General features: G+C 36.1%; 1 protein-coding gene across 1 annotated transcript; it reads left to right on the top strand.

The window, feature by feature from the left end:
- The first annotated feature begins 6306 nt into the window (after positions 1 to 6306).
- On the top strand, positions 6307 to 7221 carry LOC132008294 (olfactory receptor 4A16-like). Its single transcript, XM_059386838.1, has one exon. It carries the CDS (start codon positions 6310 to 6312, stop codon positions 7219 to 7221), a length of 912 nt encoding a protein of 303 aa, XP_059242821.1. The 5' UTR covers positions 6307 to 6309.
- The last annotated feature ends 9124 nt before the right edge of the window (positions 7222 to 16345 follow it).

The following is a 16345-nucleotide window of genomic DNA, read 5'->3' as shown; positions in this document are numbered from 1 at the left end:
GAAGATGTGGTCCATATACACTATGGACCACATCTTCCTTATCCATTCGTCCATTGAAGAGCATCTTGGTTCTTTCCACAGTTTGGCGACCATGGCCATTGCTGCTATAAACATTGGGGTACAGATGGCCCTTCTTTTCACTACATCTGTATCTTTGGGGTAAATACCCAGGAGTGCAATGGCAGGGTCATAGGGATGTTCTATTTTTAATTTCTTGAGGAATCTCCACACTGTTTTCCAAAGTGGCTGCACCAACTTGCATTCCCACCAACAGCGTAAGAGGGTTCCCCTTTCTCCTCATCCTCTCCAACACATGTTGTTTCCTGTCTTGTTAATTTTGGCCATTCTAACTGATGTAAGGTGATATCTCAATGTGGTTTTCATTTGAATCTCCCTGATGACTAGTGATTATGAACATTTTTTCATGTGTCTGATAGCCATCTGTATGTCTTCATTGGAGAACTGTCTGTTCATATCTTCTGCCCATTTTTTTTATATGATTGTCTGTTTTGTGCGTGTTGAGTTTGAGGAGTTCTTTATAGATCCTGGATATCAACCTTTTGTCTGTACTGTCAATTGTAAATATCTTCTCCCATTCCGTGGGTTGCCCCTTTGTTTTGTTGACTGTTTCCTTTGCTGTGCAGAAGCTTTTGATTTTGATGAAGTCCCAAAAGTTTATTTTTGCTTTTGTTTCCTTTGCATTTGGAGACATATCTTGAAAGAAGTTGTTGTGGCTGATATTGAAGAGATTACTGCCTATGTTCTCCTCTAGGATTCTGATGGATTCCTGTCTCACGTTGAGGTCCATTTTGAGTTTATCTTTGTGTACGGTGTAAGAAAATGGTCGAGTTTCATTCTTCTACATATAGCTGCCCAGTTTTCCCAGCACCATTTATTGAAGATACTGCCTTTTCTCCACTGTATATTTTTTCCTGTTTTGTCGAAGATTATTTGCCCATAGAGTTGTATTGATTTTTGATCTTTCTTTCATTACATTCCTCCTCCTTCCCCAGCTTTGATTTATTCTTCTTTTTGTAACTTCTTAAATTAAAAGCTTAGTTGCTTTTAAAGTTTTATCTTTAACATAAGTATAAAGCTATACATAAATTTAGGTAAGCTGAAATAAGCAACTTTTTGTGTGGTTTAGCATGTAAGGAAGATCTTCAACTGATTCATATAGGTATTTAATCACTCATTATCAGTGATCCTTATGAAATAGAAAACACAGTTCACAACTCAAGATATGTGGAGATGAAGATGCTCAGTGGAGCTCACTGTAAGCTGTGGGAAAACAAATAAAAGTGGAAGCCCCTGGAGTTTTGGTGTAGAGACAGGCTCTTGTTGGAAAATAATTTGTTTATTGTAGAAACACTCAGTGGATATTGGACTAAAAATAAGGGATTGAATTAATGAACTGAAAATCATTACAGTGACATAGATTCAGGTCTTGGTCAACTGCATCCACTCCAACACAGACCTACAGAACTGTGACTACTTCCCTTTTAATGAGTTTCAATTTCGACCTCAGCAGCTTCCCTCATCCGAAGGCCATCTGCCTCTGAACCAGGGCCTCTTAGTAGAGATGCTAACAGCTAGAGATAGGACTTCTTTGGCTGAGAACATGATTGGATTACTGAACCCAACACTGGTTATCCTTTCCCTTTGATTTAAATGTGATTTGCCTTACTTAGTTTTGCTATATGAAACTCATAATTTATTATTTGTTTAACCTTTCTTTTCCTCTTCAAATTAGAGATTTCTCACATATTTGACTGTCTGCTACTTTTTAAAAAAAAGATTTCATTTATTCATTTGAGAGAGAAAAAATGAGAGAGAGCACAAGTGGGTTTAGGGGCAGAGGGAAAAGCAGACTCCTGCTAAGCAGGGAGCCAGGACTCCATCCTGTGACTCCAAGATCATGACTTGAGCCAAAGGCCATTGCTTAACCACTACTACCTAATTGTTCTTGGCAAAAACTTAGTCTTTTTTTTCTCTAGGGATTGCCCTGTGAAGAAAACTGTCCAGAGGAGTTTACTGTATTTGAATTTGTTCCAAATATTCTAATAAGCTAATCTATAATGGTCTTACATTCTCTTTCATTGAAAACAGTAGTGATGTGTAAAGCTATAGGCTGTGTTCTGTGCATATAAATGGAAGGACTATTTTCCTGGTATAATGGCCCAAGAGATTTCTGACAACTCAAATATCTGCCTAGGCCGGAGTTTCTCTTCATTCCCTAGATGTCTCCTTGATATATTTTCCTGTGCGTAGATATACTTCATTGCTTGTGCAAACATATGGGAGACTCCGGTTCTCTGGGATGAAGCTGGGGAAAGGTAGAAACATGATTTTCATTATGGAAGCAGCCTTAGGAATATGTTTTGAATGACTGAATAGATAAAGAGTTCTCTTACTATGTGAAACATTGCTCAGTCATTGATCTTCTGGGAAGCAAATTCCAGAATTTACTTTGTTAGGCACAGAGACATATTAATGTCCAAACACATGAATGAAATACTTTTTGGGTTACCTCATCATAACTGCCTAATAAGAGATTCATTCAAGTAACTAATTTAAGGTTATTTAAAAAATTGAGGGTTTTTGTATCGGCAGATAAGGATTTGGCCAAGTTAACTTCTACTAATTAGGCCAATTTTTGCATAGTTTTCAAACATAGCAGCTTTTTCTTTCCCTGATGACATTTTCCCAGCAAGTGAGTAGTTCAACTATTTTTGCACAGTAAATATTTATTGTATTTAAGTGTGTTTATATTCTAGACATCCACATGGATAGTTTTGCATTCATCTGAAAGACTGAGATGATAGGAAGCCTGCATGGAAATGTGGAAAATGTGACCACTTGGAACCATTTCTAGATGTACTGATTAACCATGCATTATTATATGTTCTATGGTCACACACAGATATGCAAATTATCTAGTTATCCACACTGAAAGAAGCACTGATTTTAAAGACCAAAGAAAAAACCCAAGAAGTTAGTCCTTAAAACAGCCAAGGTATACTCAACGAAAATTCATGTGATTTACTTAACTATAGGTAGTGTCTTATATACCATATATTTTCATTGGAGGAATTCTGAATTAAGCTAGCAAAACTGAAATTAGCCAGTGTATATAAATGTATTTGGTTTTAGTATTGTAGCCTGACAAATGTTTATTGTCAATTTGACAAATAACAAAGGGGAAAAGGTAAAACATTAAAAATTTTTTTTTTTATTTATTATGAGAGAGAGAGAGAAAGGGAGAGAGAGAGAGAGGGAGAGCACACAGGTAGGGGGGCAGAGGGAGAGAACCTCAAACAGACTTTATTTTAGTTTAAAATGAACTAATGGATTTATAAATAACCTTGGTTCATGGGCTATTATATTTTACATAATATGCCAATATTTATAATTACCATTAGATTATTTAAGAATTGCATATCATATCAAGTGTGTTGGAATATAAAAGAATAAATATTCTCTTCTGGAAGCTTGATGTGGGCTGATATGTATTAATCTTAAATTTATTATAGAAACCATATTTGTGTATATTCATGAAGAAACTCATGTTCAGGTAAGTAAGTTTTGGCCACTTAGACATAAAGCTATAATTATAAAGTACTATATTATTTTGTACCATGGGATTTTAATTGACCTTTTAAAGACATATCTATAAGAAACTATGTAAATTATACTTTTAAAATAGAGCCATGTTAACTCAGTGGTTTTAGTTATTAAAGTCCCGGAACACCATCTGTCAGTTTTTATAGTATCAAATCTTCGATGACTTAAACTGTGGAAAATAGTTTGAATACCTAGTTTCTACATGTGAATAATTTAACTGGCTAATAGAAGATTTATCCTGGTGAAATCCAACATCGGGTATTAACAAGAGGACACTATTTCCTGAAGAAAGTAGGGACTGAAAAATAATAACTGGATATAGACTGCCTTATAACCTTATATTCTTCAACAGGTGTGGCTTTGTCAATCTAGAGCTTCAACAGTGATAGAGCTCTTAAACCAAATGGAATAGTCATGTGAATGAGGTATGTGTACTATTCATCATACGTGGCTACTAAGGAAAGCTCAATCTTCTTCAGCACATGGCCATGGGAATAGAATCAACTTGTCTATATTTGAGGTTTAGTAATTCTGCAATTTTCCTGACCATTGAATAACCTAAAAGTTTAGGTGTATCTGAGGCTGTACAATTCTTTTCTCTTTTAATTTTATCCTTACCATCAGATGTAGGGTCTCTGGGAAAAGAGTGTTTTTATTCTTTTTGAATTTTCCTTTTTTCCCTCCTTTACTGAGAACTACTGTGCATTGAATTGTTATGATTCCCCCAAAGGCCTCCTGAGTGACCCTGTAAGCCTCAGGGGGTTTGGCTTCTAGTATTCTCTCACTAAAAGAGATCTTTCTGAATAAGATTTTTTAAAGAATACTAAGGTTATTTAATTATCACATTAATATTTTTTTTTACCTATGGATATTCATTTCTTAAATATAATTTTTCCTTCCTGATTTGATACTTCTTTTCTACCTTTTTTTTCTCTAGATTTATGTTTGCATCTAGTCAAGATACATTTCATCATAGATAATTATTACTACACATATGCAAGAAAATAGGTAATTCCTACAGCATAAAACCTTATCCTATGCACAAAAAAGGGGTTCATGACTTATGGATGCACTATTCTCTTTTTATCAAGAGTATGTTGTCTATAATTCTTGTCAAACTGACAAAAATCCAGATGATTTGTTCTGATGTAATTTAATAGTGAAATATTCAAGAACATTAATAATACTATAATTTACTGAGCTTTTACCAGGTGCCAGGCATGTTCTAGGTGACCACATTATTCGTCACTGTGCTATGTTCTTTCTATAAGGTTGTTTTGGGTCTTAAATATGAATAAGAGACTCATAGTCATTATCTGGTCTTTGCAATGATCAAATCCCATCTGCCACTGAATAGCATTTTTAAAGTAACAGTGATAAGCTCAGAAATTTTTATCTAATTATAAGAATATGAAAAAAGAAAAAAAATGTCAGCAAGGTGATGGGTATTAAGGAAGACATGTGTTGTGATGAGCACTGTGTGCTTTACGCAGCTAATGAATTGTTGAACACTACATCAAAAACTAAAACTTCTAAATGTAATTACAAGTCTGTCTCAGTCTGCTCAATGGAAAATAAAGTGATTGAACTAGGTAATCTCAGAATCCTTTCCTGTCCAACTATCTGTGATAATTTTCATGCAGTCCCACCTCTTCTATTATATGACATTTTAAACAAATTTTATTATGTTCAATTAATCATCACATAATACATCATTAGTTTTTCCTCCCTCACTAACTTATTTTTACCGTAAGGATTTTGAAAAAAATACCAGGGACTGATGTAACAATTTGTGAAAATTGCAGGTCAGTTCATCTTAGTTCAAATATATTTGCTGAAAATCTAGATAGTGTATGTGTGTTGAGAATTGTGAGGTAGGCAAAAATTAAAGGGAGAGAACTCCCAACTCCTTAAAAAGCTGATAGAGAATCAGACCAAGTCATTGTGAAAGGGAATGATGTACTAAATAATTTTGTAGTTGTTGGATACACTTCAGTCTAGTTGTTATGTCAAAGTCTAGTCTGAACATCTAGTAATGGGATCTAGTCTAATCTGAACATCTAGTAATGGGATACTGTAGTATTAAGTGAATTATTAAGAAGATGCTACTTTTGGTGCTAGATAAATCATATTTTAAAGGTACTTACTGCAAATACTACTGCCTCAAAGGACTGACTCTATGCTGATTTGTGTAGTTTATTGCCATTACCAAAAGTAAATTTCTGGAGAGCAGGAATCATGTCCTTGGTTTTGACTGCTGATTTCTGTGCCGAAAACTGACAGAGTTTCAATAGTATGTATTATACATAAAATAATATAAATAAAAATATAATATAAATAAATATAAATTCAATTAATATAGATATACAATGTAAATCTATTACTATATTTGGGCTTTTGATTATTCTTTTCTGTAGATGCTCCTTTAAAACTTAGAGAAAGAACTTACTTTCCAGCCAAAAATATCATCTGAAGAAAAATCGGGTTGTCAAGGAAAGACTTTTTGGAGGAAGAACTCAATAAATATCATTAAATATTTATTGTGTGTGAACTGCTATAGAAAACGACATAACAGTGAAGATGTGCTCTTAACAATGGACATATTTATGGTCATGTTCATGATTTCATTACAGGTCTTGTTCTCCTGAGCTCTCATTCCTGAAACAGGCCTTATAGAAAGAGTACATGGGAAATAATAATAATGTGACAGAATTTGTCCTTCTTGGCCTCACTCAGGATCCTGAGGGACAAAAAACATTATTTGTCATGATTTTCCTCATCTACATTGTGACAATGGTGGGCAACCTACTCATTGTGGTGACTGTTTTTGGCAGCCCCTCTCTGGACTCCCCCATGTACTTTTTCCTCGCCTATCTGTCACTTATGGATGCTGTTTATTCCACTGTCATCTCACCCAAATTGATTATAGACTTACTCTGGGACAGAAAAACCATTTCCTTCCAAGCTTGCATGGGCCAGCTCTTTCTAGAACACCTCTTTGGGGGTTCTGAGGTCTTCCTTCTGGTGGTGATGGCCTTTGATCGCTATGTGGCCATCTGTAGGCCACTGCATTACTTGACTGTTATGAATCGACAGGTTTGCATCCTGCTGTTAGTGGCAGCCTGGATTGGAGGTCTTGTGCATTCTATGGTTCAGCTTCTTTTTGTGTATGGCCTCCCATTTTGTGGCCCTAATGTCATCAATCACTTCATCTGTGACATGTACCCATTATTAGAAATTGCCTGTACTGACACTTATTTGATAGGCCTCACTGTGGTTGCCAATGGTGGAGCAATCTGTATGGTCATCTTTATCTTTCTGCTCATCTCCTATGGAGTCATTCTCAATTCTCTTAAAAGCCACAGTCTTGAAGGGAGGCGCAAAGCCTTGTCTACTTGCAGTTCCCACACCACAGTGGTTGTCCTCTTTTTTGTTCCCTGCATTTTCATGTATGTTAGACCTGTTTCCAACTTTCCCATTGATAAATCCGTAACTCTGGTTTATACAGTGATTACCCCCATGTTAAATCCTTTAATATACACTTTGAGAAATTCAGAGATGAAAAATGCTATGAAAAAATTCTGGTGTAAAATTTAACCAAAGAAAGAATAAGAATGTGTCACCTACAGTGAACACACATTAATTATAAAGCAAGAAAAAGGTAATAAATTCTAATAATACATTTAAGCAATTCAATGGGTTCTCTAGAGATATATTTTTTAAAAATTTATACAAAGATGTCAAAAAGTAGAATAAACTGTCTTTTGAGGTAAGAATCAATCTAATCAGTAAATTCTGGAGGATGAATAAAAGGCACAGGTATAAAAAAAGGCACATGTACTTGTCCTATTGTAAGTTAAAAATAAAATTAATTTCACTTTGTAGTCTTATTTATCTTGACATACTGAAATGAGAATTCAGAAACAAGAGTTTTTTTTTTTTTTTTAAATTTAAAATGTGAAAAACAAACTGCCTTTGAAAATTTGCTATCACCCAAATTAATGAGAAAGCAATTTGGCTAATACTTAGAACAAATTACTAGGGCCAAAGGAGTGCCTTCTAAATTTTAATGTTCATTATTCTATCAGCATGTTCTATCAGCATGGCAACTTTCTGTAGCTGTGTTATGCATCCTGTCTTTAAGATTATTTCTGTTCCTCAGGTTAATGCTTATGCTTTTACACTTCAATACCATTTATATGGAAGATGATATTGTGTTTGTTTTAGACACTGTCGATGAATAATTTTGTTAAGTGGAATTTGGATGTTTTCACAGGTTGGGATGAAAATGTATGGGACAGCTAATAATAAAAACATTCTAATTCTTTACTTGAGCACAGAAAACCATACTAATCCAAGTTATAAACATTTTCATGGTGTTCCTTATTAGCTTTTTTTACGTTATTACCATTCTTCAAAGAGTAGATAGAACTGCTTATTTTGTCTGCATGATACTGAAGATCAGGGTAAAGAAATGCATTATTTTGCATAATAGTGTGTTCCCCCAAAGTTGTATTCAACTGAAATACTTTGTACTTACAAACTTAGTAATGATTTGCTTTAATATAAACAAATTTTGTTTTTCACTGTTATGTAAAAATACCAATAACAGGTTTTTCCATCTGCAGTCCACCCTGGAACATGGCAACCTAGGAATAAAATGGAATTTCTTTCATTGTAATATGGAACATTATCTATGCCTTATAAGAGTTTTCTAACTAAAAAAAAAAAAAAAAAAGACTTAGACCTTTTCTTATTTTAAATTTTTGTTAAGTATTTTTTCACGCATGCTGAATAATATATGCAATTCACTTTTAAATTTTATAATCTCTGAGAAGAGTTAGAAAAAGAAAAAGAAACAAAACCCAAAACAAGGAGAAGGAAGGAAATAATAAAGATTAGAGCAGAAATATGGTATGATTCAGTCTTCTTAAATTTGTAATATTTATTATGTCTCTCTTTATGTGTTTTAAAGATTTTATTTATTTACTTGACACAGAGGTGGGAGAGATCACAAGTATACAGAGAGGCAGGCAGAGAGAGAGGGAGAAGCAGGTTCCCTGCTGGGCAGAGAGCTCAATGGGCAGCTCAGTCCCAGGACCCTGAGATCATGACCTGAGCCAGAAGCAGAGGCTTCACCTACTGAGCCACCCAGGTGCTCCTCCTTATGTGTTTTAGCCAAGGAGTTTTTCTGTATGTACTTGAAGTAAATGTGTATTCTATTTTTTCTTGGGAGGAATTACATATATAATTTTAATTATATAACGTATATCATACACACACACACACACACACACACATATATATATATATATATATATACACATATGTACACACACACATACATATAGATATATCTTTTAGAACCATGTATTCTCAAGTATGCTTCAAGCAAAATGTTCTTGTTGAAAAAAAATAAAATTAACTGAGGGTACTCATTTAAAATAAAGTTTGTCAGAGGAAGGTGGTTGGGGGAATGGCTGAAGTAGGTGAAAGAGTTTAAGAATACACTTGTCATCATGAGCACTGAGTAATGATGTATAGAATTGTTGAATAACTATATAGTACATCTGGAACTAATATAACAGTGTGTGTTAAGTATATTGGAGTTAAAATAAAAAAAGTTAATAAAAACAAAAACTATTATAAACACACATAACAAAACAATAAAACAGATCAGTAAAAGCAGGAGCTCATTCTTTGAAAAGTTCAACAAAATTGATAAGCCTTTAGCCAGACTCATAAAAAGAGAGAGAGGGAGAGAGAGAGAGGTGGGGGGAGGATTCATACAAACACAATCAGAAATAAAAGAGGATAATAACAACAAGCACCACAGAAATACAGAGGATTAGAGAATATTATGAAAAATCAAGTCAATATGTTAGACAACGTAGAAAAAGTGGATAAATTCCTGGGAACAAATAACCTCTCAAAGTTGAGTCAGAAAATAATAGAAAATTTGAACAGACATGCTATCAGCAATGAAATTGAATCTGTAATCAAAAAATTCCCAAAAGGGCGCCTGGGTGGCTCAGTGGGTTAAAGCCTCTGCCTTCGGCTCAGGTCATGATCCCAGAGTCCTGAGATCGAGCACCACATTGAGCTCTCTTCTCAGCGAGGAGCCTGCTTCCTCCTCTCTCTCTGCCTGCCTCTCTGCCTACTTGTGATCTCTGTCTGTCAAATAAATAAATAAAATCTTTAAAAAAAATATTCCCAAAAAAGTCCAGAACCAGATGATTTCACAGGTGAATTCTACCAAACATTTATTTTTTTTTCTACCAAACATTTAAAGAAGAGTTAATGTCTATTCTTCTCAAACTAAAAAATAGAAAAAAAAAATAGAACATGAAGGAAAACTTCTCAGTTCATTCCCTGAGGCTAGCGTTACCCTCATACCAAAACCAGATGGAGATACCACAAGAAAGGGAACTATAGGCCAATATGACTAATAAACATAGATGGCAAAAATCCTTAACAAAATATTAGTAAACTGAATCTAACAATACATTAAAAAAGTCATTCACCAGCATCAAGAGGTATTTACTCCTGAATTGCAAAAATGGTTTGATATTTATAAATCAATTAATATGATACATCACATCCTCAGGAGAAAAAATAAAAAACTACATAATCACTTTCATAGATGCATAAAAAACATTTTACAAAGTACAACATCCATCCATGATAAAAATTCTCAACAAAGTAGGTTTAGAGGGAACATACCTCAACATAATGGAAGCTGTATATGGAAAACCTATAGTTAATATAATACTCAAACTGAGAGCTTTTCCCTTAAGATCAGGAACAAAATAAGGATGTCCACTCTCACCACTTTTATGTAACATATACTAGAAATACTAGTCTTGGCAATTGGACAAGAAAAAGAAATAAAAGTCATCTAATTTGGAAAGGAAGAAGTAAAACCTTCAGTATTTGTAGATGACATGATACTCTATACAGAAAACCCTCAAGGCTCCACCAAAAAGCTACTAAAACTGATCAACTAATTCAGTAAGGTCACAGGATACAAAATCATTGCAGAAATATGTTGTATTTTACATGCTAATAATGAAGCAATAGATAGAGAAATTAAGAAAATGTTTCTATTTAAAATTACACCAAAAATATTAAGGTACCTAGGAAAAAACTTAATGAAAGAGGTGAAAGACCTGTACTCTGAAAACTATAAAACTTTAATGAAGACATTCAAAATAACACAAAGAAATGGAAAGAAATACTATGCTTATGGATTGGAAGATCAAATATTGTTAAAATGTCTATACTACCCAAAACAATCTACAGAATTAATACAATCCCTATCAAAATATCAACATTTTTCACAGTGTAGAATGAAGAATCCTACAATTTGTGTGGAACCACAGAACACCTCATATAGCCAAAGCAATGTTGAAAAAGAAAAACAAAACTACGTTGTTGGAGGCAGGCCCCTGGCCAGGGCGGCCTCTGCCATTAAAAGATGGCGCCTGGCTAGTTGCCAGGTTAGCGTTGCCTCGTGAGACTAAGTGGAATGCCCAAAAAGGAATTAAACAGCATTGGTGGCTAGCAAAGTTGTTCATTTAGGTGCGCAGCCTGATTCGCTCCCTCCTGTACCCTGCTCGCTGATTGGTCATGTAAATGTATATAAGTGTGTAGACTTGTGGCAATAAAGAGAGAGAAGATACATCTGAACTGGGGCTTCTTGTCGTCCTTGCGGGTCCAGGGTGATAAATGGTGCCGAAACCCGGGAACTAAATAAAGGAATCTTGCAAGGTAATCCGCAGGAAAGCGGGGACATTAGCCACATTCAAAAGTGGGAATTCCGCGGTAAAGCGAGGAGTAAAGGTTGACTGAAGTATATGCGTGTAAAAAGTTAATGTGTTAGTTAGTGTCTTTAACGTCCGTGTCTGTTGTCTGTGTGTTCATAATGGGATCTGACGTATCTAAAGTGCGGTTGGAAGGGTCTTTAAAAGACCTGCTGAAAGCCAGTGGAGCTCCACTAAAAGCAAAAACTGCTCCTGATAGTCAACCAGAGAGTGGATTTGGCCTTTTTGAATACAGTGGAAAAGGTGGCTCCATGGTTCCTAGATGAAGGTTTGCTAAACATATCTCAATGGGACCACCTGTGATCCAGGGTTTGGCCTCTGTGAAACTTATTAATGCCTCAGGGCCATATCAACCTTTTAAGTTGCCCAGGTGCACCAATAACAGGGTATGGCCACCAGAGTGGTCTGGATGTCAGAGTACCTTGTGCTCAGTTTACATCAATGAAATGCATAGCTTTACATTCACTCCATGCTTTCCTACTTATAAAAATAATACCTTTACAGGGTACAATTATTCCTTTCAAAATCCTAAGCAAGGCAATCCCTCCTCTCCCTTTGATGCATGGCAGGTCTGTAACTTCCTAGGAGCATGTACTGATATCTCAGCAGTGTCCATGTTAAATGGTGGTAAATTCCTCAACTGTTCTTATAAACAAAATGACTCTAGTACCTTTGAGACAACAGTTAATGTGTCTTGTCCCAATAATATTACTTATCAGCCCACTCCCATATGTGTCTCACCACCGCTCCTTTTCCTCGTAACAAATGCTAGCGAGCTGAATGATACTTTGAATTGCACTAAGAATTGCTATCTTTCCCAGTGCTGGAATGTCACGGCCTTCAAGCTGGTTGTGATTATGCGTATCCCTACCCATGTTCTTATCCCAGTTTCCATTCCAGAGGACAAGTTACCTGTGGTGCTATCCAGAAAGAAGAGAGATTTTGGTATCACAGCCGCCGTTGTGACAGCATTGGCTATATCTACAGCAGCTGCCACGGCAGCAGCAGTCTCGCTTGCTGCAACTATACCCACCCACCCTTGCAGAAGGAACGGCGGCTTCCCTTCAAACACAGACTCAGATCAATGCACATCTGCAAGCAGAAATCCTGATAGTCAACCAGAGAGTGGATTTGGTTCAAGAACAAGTGGACATATTGGGGGCCCTATTGGGACTGGGATGTATAGCACCCTTCCCAGCAATTTGTGTAACTCCCATAGCCTATACTAATATGAGTGACTTACAGAATGTCTCCCCACCACTCTCCCAATACTTGTGGGGGAATTGGTCCACAGAATTCCAAAACTATACTCAGCACCTACTACTAGGCATAACAAGGATAAATAACACCAGAGTTGAACTTGCAACCCTCCCAGAGATAATCAAAACATTGCAAGATGTGTTAACCTTTACAAAACAATGGGCTAGCGTAATTGGTCTGATGACAATCCTCGTAGTGGGCTTGATTCTACTAGTAAGGAAACTGCAAATTTGGAGGCGACAGCAACATAGGCAACAGCAAGCCATGGTGCAGGTCTTGTTAGCCATCGAGTCTGGAACATTCCCCCAAGCGTGACTAAGTATGCTGGATCGGTAGTCAATGACGGGTAAGATTGGTGGGGGAAATATACCAACCTAAGACAGGACGCAGATCATTGATATCTGCCGTCTGATGACGGGTAAGGCTATTCCCCACCACTGACAACCTAAGACAGGCACGATCCCTGCCATAAAAGAAAAAAGGGGGAGATGTCGGAGGGAGGCCCCTGGCCAGGGCAGCCTCCGCCATTAAAAGATGGCGCCTTGCTAGTTGCCAGGTTAGGGTTGCCTCATGAGACTAAGCAGAACGCCCAAAGAGGAAGTAAACAGCATTGGTTGCTAGCAAAGTTGTTCGTTTAGGTGCGCAGCCTAATTCGCTCCCTCCTCTACACTGCTCAATGATTGGTCATGTAAACATATATAAGTGTGTAGACTTGTGGCAATAAAGAGAGAGAAGATACATCTGAACTGGGGCTTCTTGTCCTCCTTGCGAGTCGAGGGTGATACTACGTATCACAATCCTTGACTTCAAGATACACTACAATGTTGTGGCAATGAAAACAGTATGGTATTGACCCAAAAATAGACACAGACTTCAATAGAATGGAATAGAGAACCTAGAAATAAACCCACAATTATATGGCCAACTAATCCTTGACAAACGGGGAAAGAATATGCAATGGAAAAAAGACAGTTTCTCCAAAAAATGTTGTTGGGAAAACTAGACAGCTACATCCAAAAGAATGAAACCGGACCACTTTATTACACTGTACACAAAAATAAACTCAAAGTGGATTAAAGACCTAAATGTGAGCATGATACCATAAAAACCCTAGAAGAGAGCAAAGGCAATGATTTCTCTGACATTGTCTACAGCAACATTTTTTAAGATATGTCTCCTGAGGCAAGGGAAGGAAAAGCAAAAATAAACTACTGGGACTACATCAAAATAATAATAATAAAAAACACCTTCTGCACAGTGAAGGAAATAATCAGCAAAACTAAATGGCAACCCCTACTGAATGGGAGAAGATATTTGTAAGTGACATATTCAACAAAGACTTAGTGTTCAAAACATATAAAGAACTGATATAACACCCCAAAACTAAATAATCCAAATAACAATGGGCAAGAGACATATCACCTCACACCTGTCAGAATGGCTAAAACCAGAAGTACAAGAAACAACAAGTGTTGGATGTAGAGAAAAAGGAACCTCTGTGCAGCTGGGAATGAAAATTGGTGCAGCTGCTGTGGAAAGTAGTATAGTACTCAAAAAGTTCAAAGTACGGCACCTGGGTGGCTCAATGGGTTAAAGCTCTGCCTTTGGCTCAGGTCATGATCCCAGGGGCTTGCGATCAAGCCCAGCATTGGGGTCTTGGCTCAGCAGGAGCCTGCTTCTTCCTCTCTCTGCCTGCTTCTCTGCCTACTTGTGATCTCTGGCTGTCAAATAAATAAATAAAATCTTAAAAAAAAATTAAAAGTAGAACTACCCTGTGATCCAGAAATCACTCTACTGGGTATTTTACCCACCCATCCCCCATTACAAAAACACTAATTCAAAGGGATACATAAACCCCTATGTTTATTGAAGCATTATTTGCAATAGACAAATTATGGAAGCAATAACTGGGTAAAGAAGTTGTGTGGACACACGCACATACACACACAGGAATATCATTCAGCCTTAGAAAATAATGAGCTCTTGCCATTTGCAGTGACATGGATGGAACTAGAGGGTATAATGCCAAGTGAAAAATGTCAGTCAGAGAAAGACAAATACCATATGATTTCACTGATATGTGGAATTTAAGAAGAAAACAAGAAGAAAGGAAAAAAAAAAAGAGAGAGAGAGAGAGACAAACAAAACCTCTTCACTGTAGAGACCAAACTGGTGGTAACAAGAAGGGAAGGGGTGGGAGGATGAGTGAAGTCGGTGAAGGGGATTAAGATTACACTTTCTGTGATGAGCTGAGGAATGTATAGAATAGCCAAATCACTCTCCTGTACACTTGAAACCAATAGAATGCTGTGTCAATTTTACTGGAATTTAAAAAAAGATGTTAGCATTTTTATGTTGGAATTACACGGATGCTAATGACAACTGAATCCTCCTGTTCTGAATATAACATCATGCTGCACTCATTTAGGTCTTCAGTACTCTTAAAACTTGGAAAAATTTTATAGAATTTTAAAATATCTTTTAATGAGTATTTTTCTGTATATTTTTGTTGCTCCTCCCCACATACTTAATGAAAATAGATTTTTACACATATTTGTAATTTCTATTCAATAAGCCAAATTATGTCTCACTGTAAGTCAACCATTTATGTTCATTTTGTTAGCAGTGCTGTATTTGACCATTGGCATTTCTTTTATGAAGTGGCTCTTCACGTACTTTAACATTATGACATGTTCCCAGTGTTTTAATGACCTAAAAGAGATTTTTTTTATAGTGCAAAACTTGAATGTTTTTTCTAGATAGTGTTTTTGCAGTGTGAAAGGTTGCAGTTTTTCTTTCAAAGTTGTCAATCACATTCATCAGAGTTGCTGCATTTTTACTTCCAGCTTATATAACAATCCATAAGTAATTCTATTTGTTTATATTTAAAGCTTTGAGTATAAATAAACATGTATGTGTGTGGGAGTTTTTAGAGAAAAAGAGAAAGTGTGTGTGCATGTATGCTTATGTGTTAAGAATTTAAATCTACTGTTTTTTAAAGATTTTTATTTATTTGACACAGAGAGAGATCACAAATGGGCAGAGAGGCAGGCAGAGAGAGAGAGGGAAGCAAGTTCCCCGCTGAGCAGAGAGCCCCCGTGGCGCTCTATCCCAGGACCCTGAGATCATGACCTGAGCTGAAGGTAGAGGCTTAACCCACTGAGCCACCCAGGTGCCCCTAAATGTACTTTTCAAATGGATTTTTGTTGCTTTAAATCTAATATTGTCATCAAACTAAAAAAATCAACCTACTTCCCTAATTTGATATTATATGTTTATTATATATCCAAATACCTGTGTATCTATTTCCTTTGATTGGTTGCTTTTTCCTAAACAATACCCCATTATTTTAGGTCACAAAAGTAGATTTTGATGTCTGAGAAGAAGCCTCCCACCCAATACTCTTATTAAAAACAACATTTTCCGTTTCAAATAATTACTACCCATATGAGTATTAGACAAGGTCAGAGGTCCTAGAAATGTATGAAAGTTTTGTCTGACAATATATTTAACATCTAATTAATTTGGAAAAGAGCAGATATCTCGATCACATTGAATCATCTATCTGGGAACATGAAAATCTCTGTTTTTATTTAGGTCTTCAGTAAATCTTCTATGTTTCACCTTTTTTAGTTGAT

This window comes from Mustela nigripes, unplaced genomic scaffold, assembly GCF_022355385.1.
Source record: "Mustela nigripes isolate SB6536 unplaced genomic scaffold, MUSNIG.SB6536 HiC_scaffold_77, whole genome shotgun sequence".
Lineage (NCBI taxonomy): Eukaryota > Metazoa > Chordata > Mammalia > Carnivora > Mustelidae > Mustela > Mustela nigripes.
Note: the sequence above shows the minus strand (reverse complement) of the source record. Positions and strands in the feature narration are given on the sequence as shown.

What these genes read in the sequence shown, in the direction of transcription:
- LOC132008294 (XM_059386838.1), top strand. Translation starts at nt 6,310, where the DNA reads ATGGGAAATAATAATAATGTGACAGAATTTGTCCTTCTTGGCCTCACT.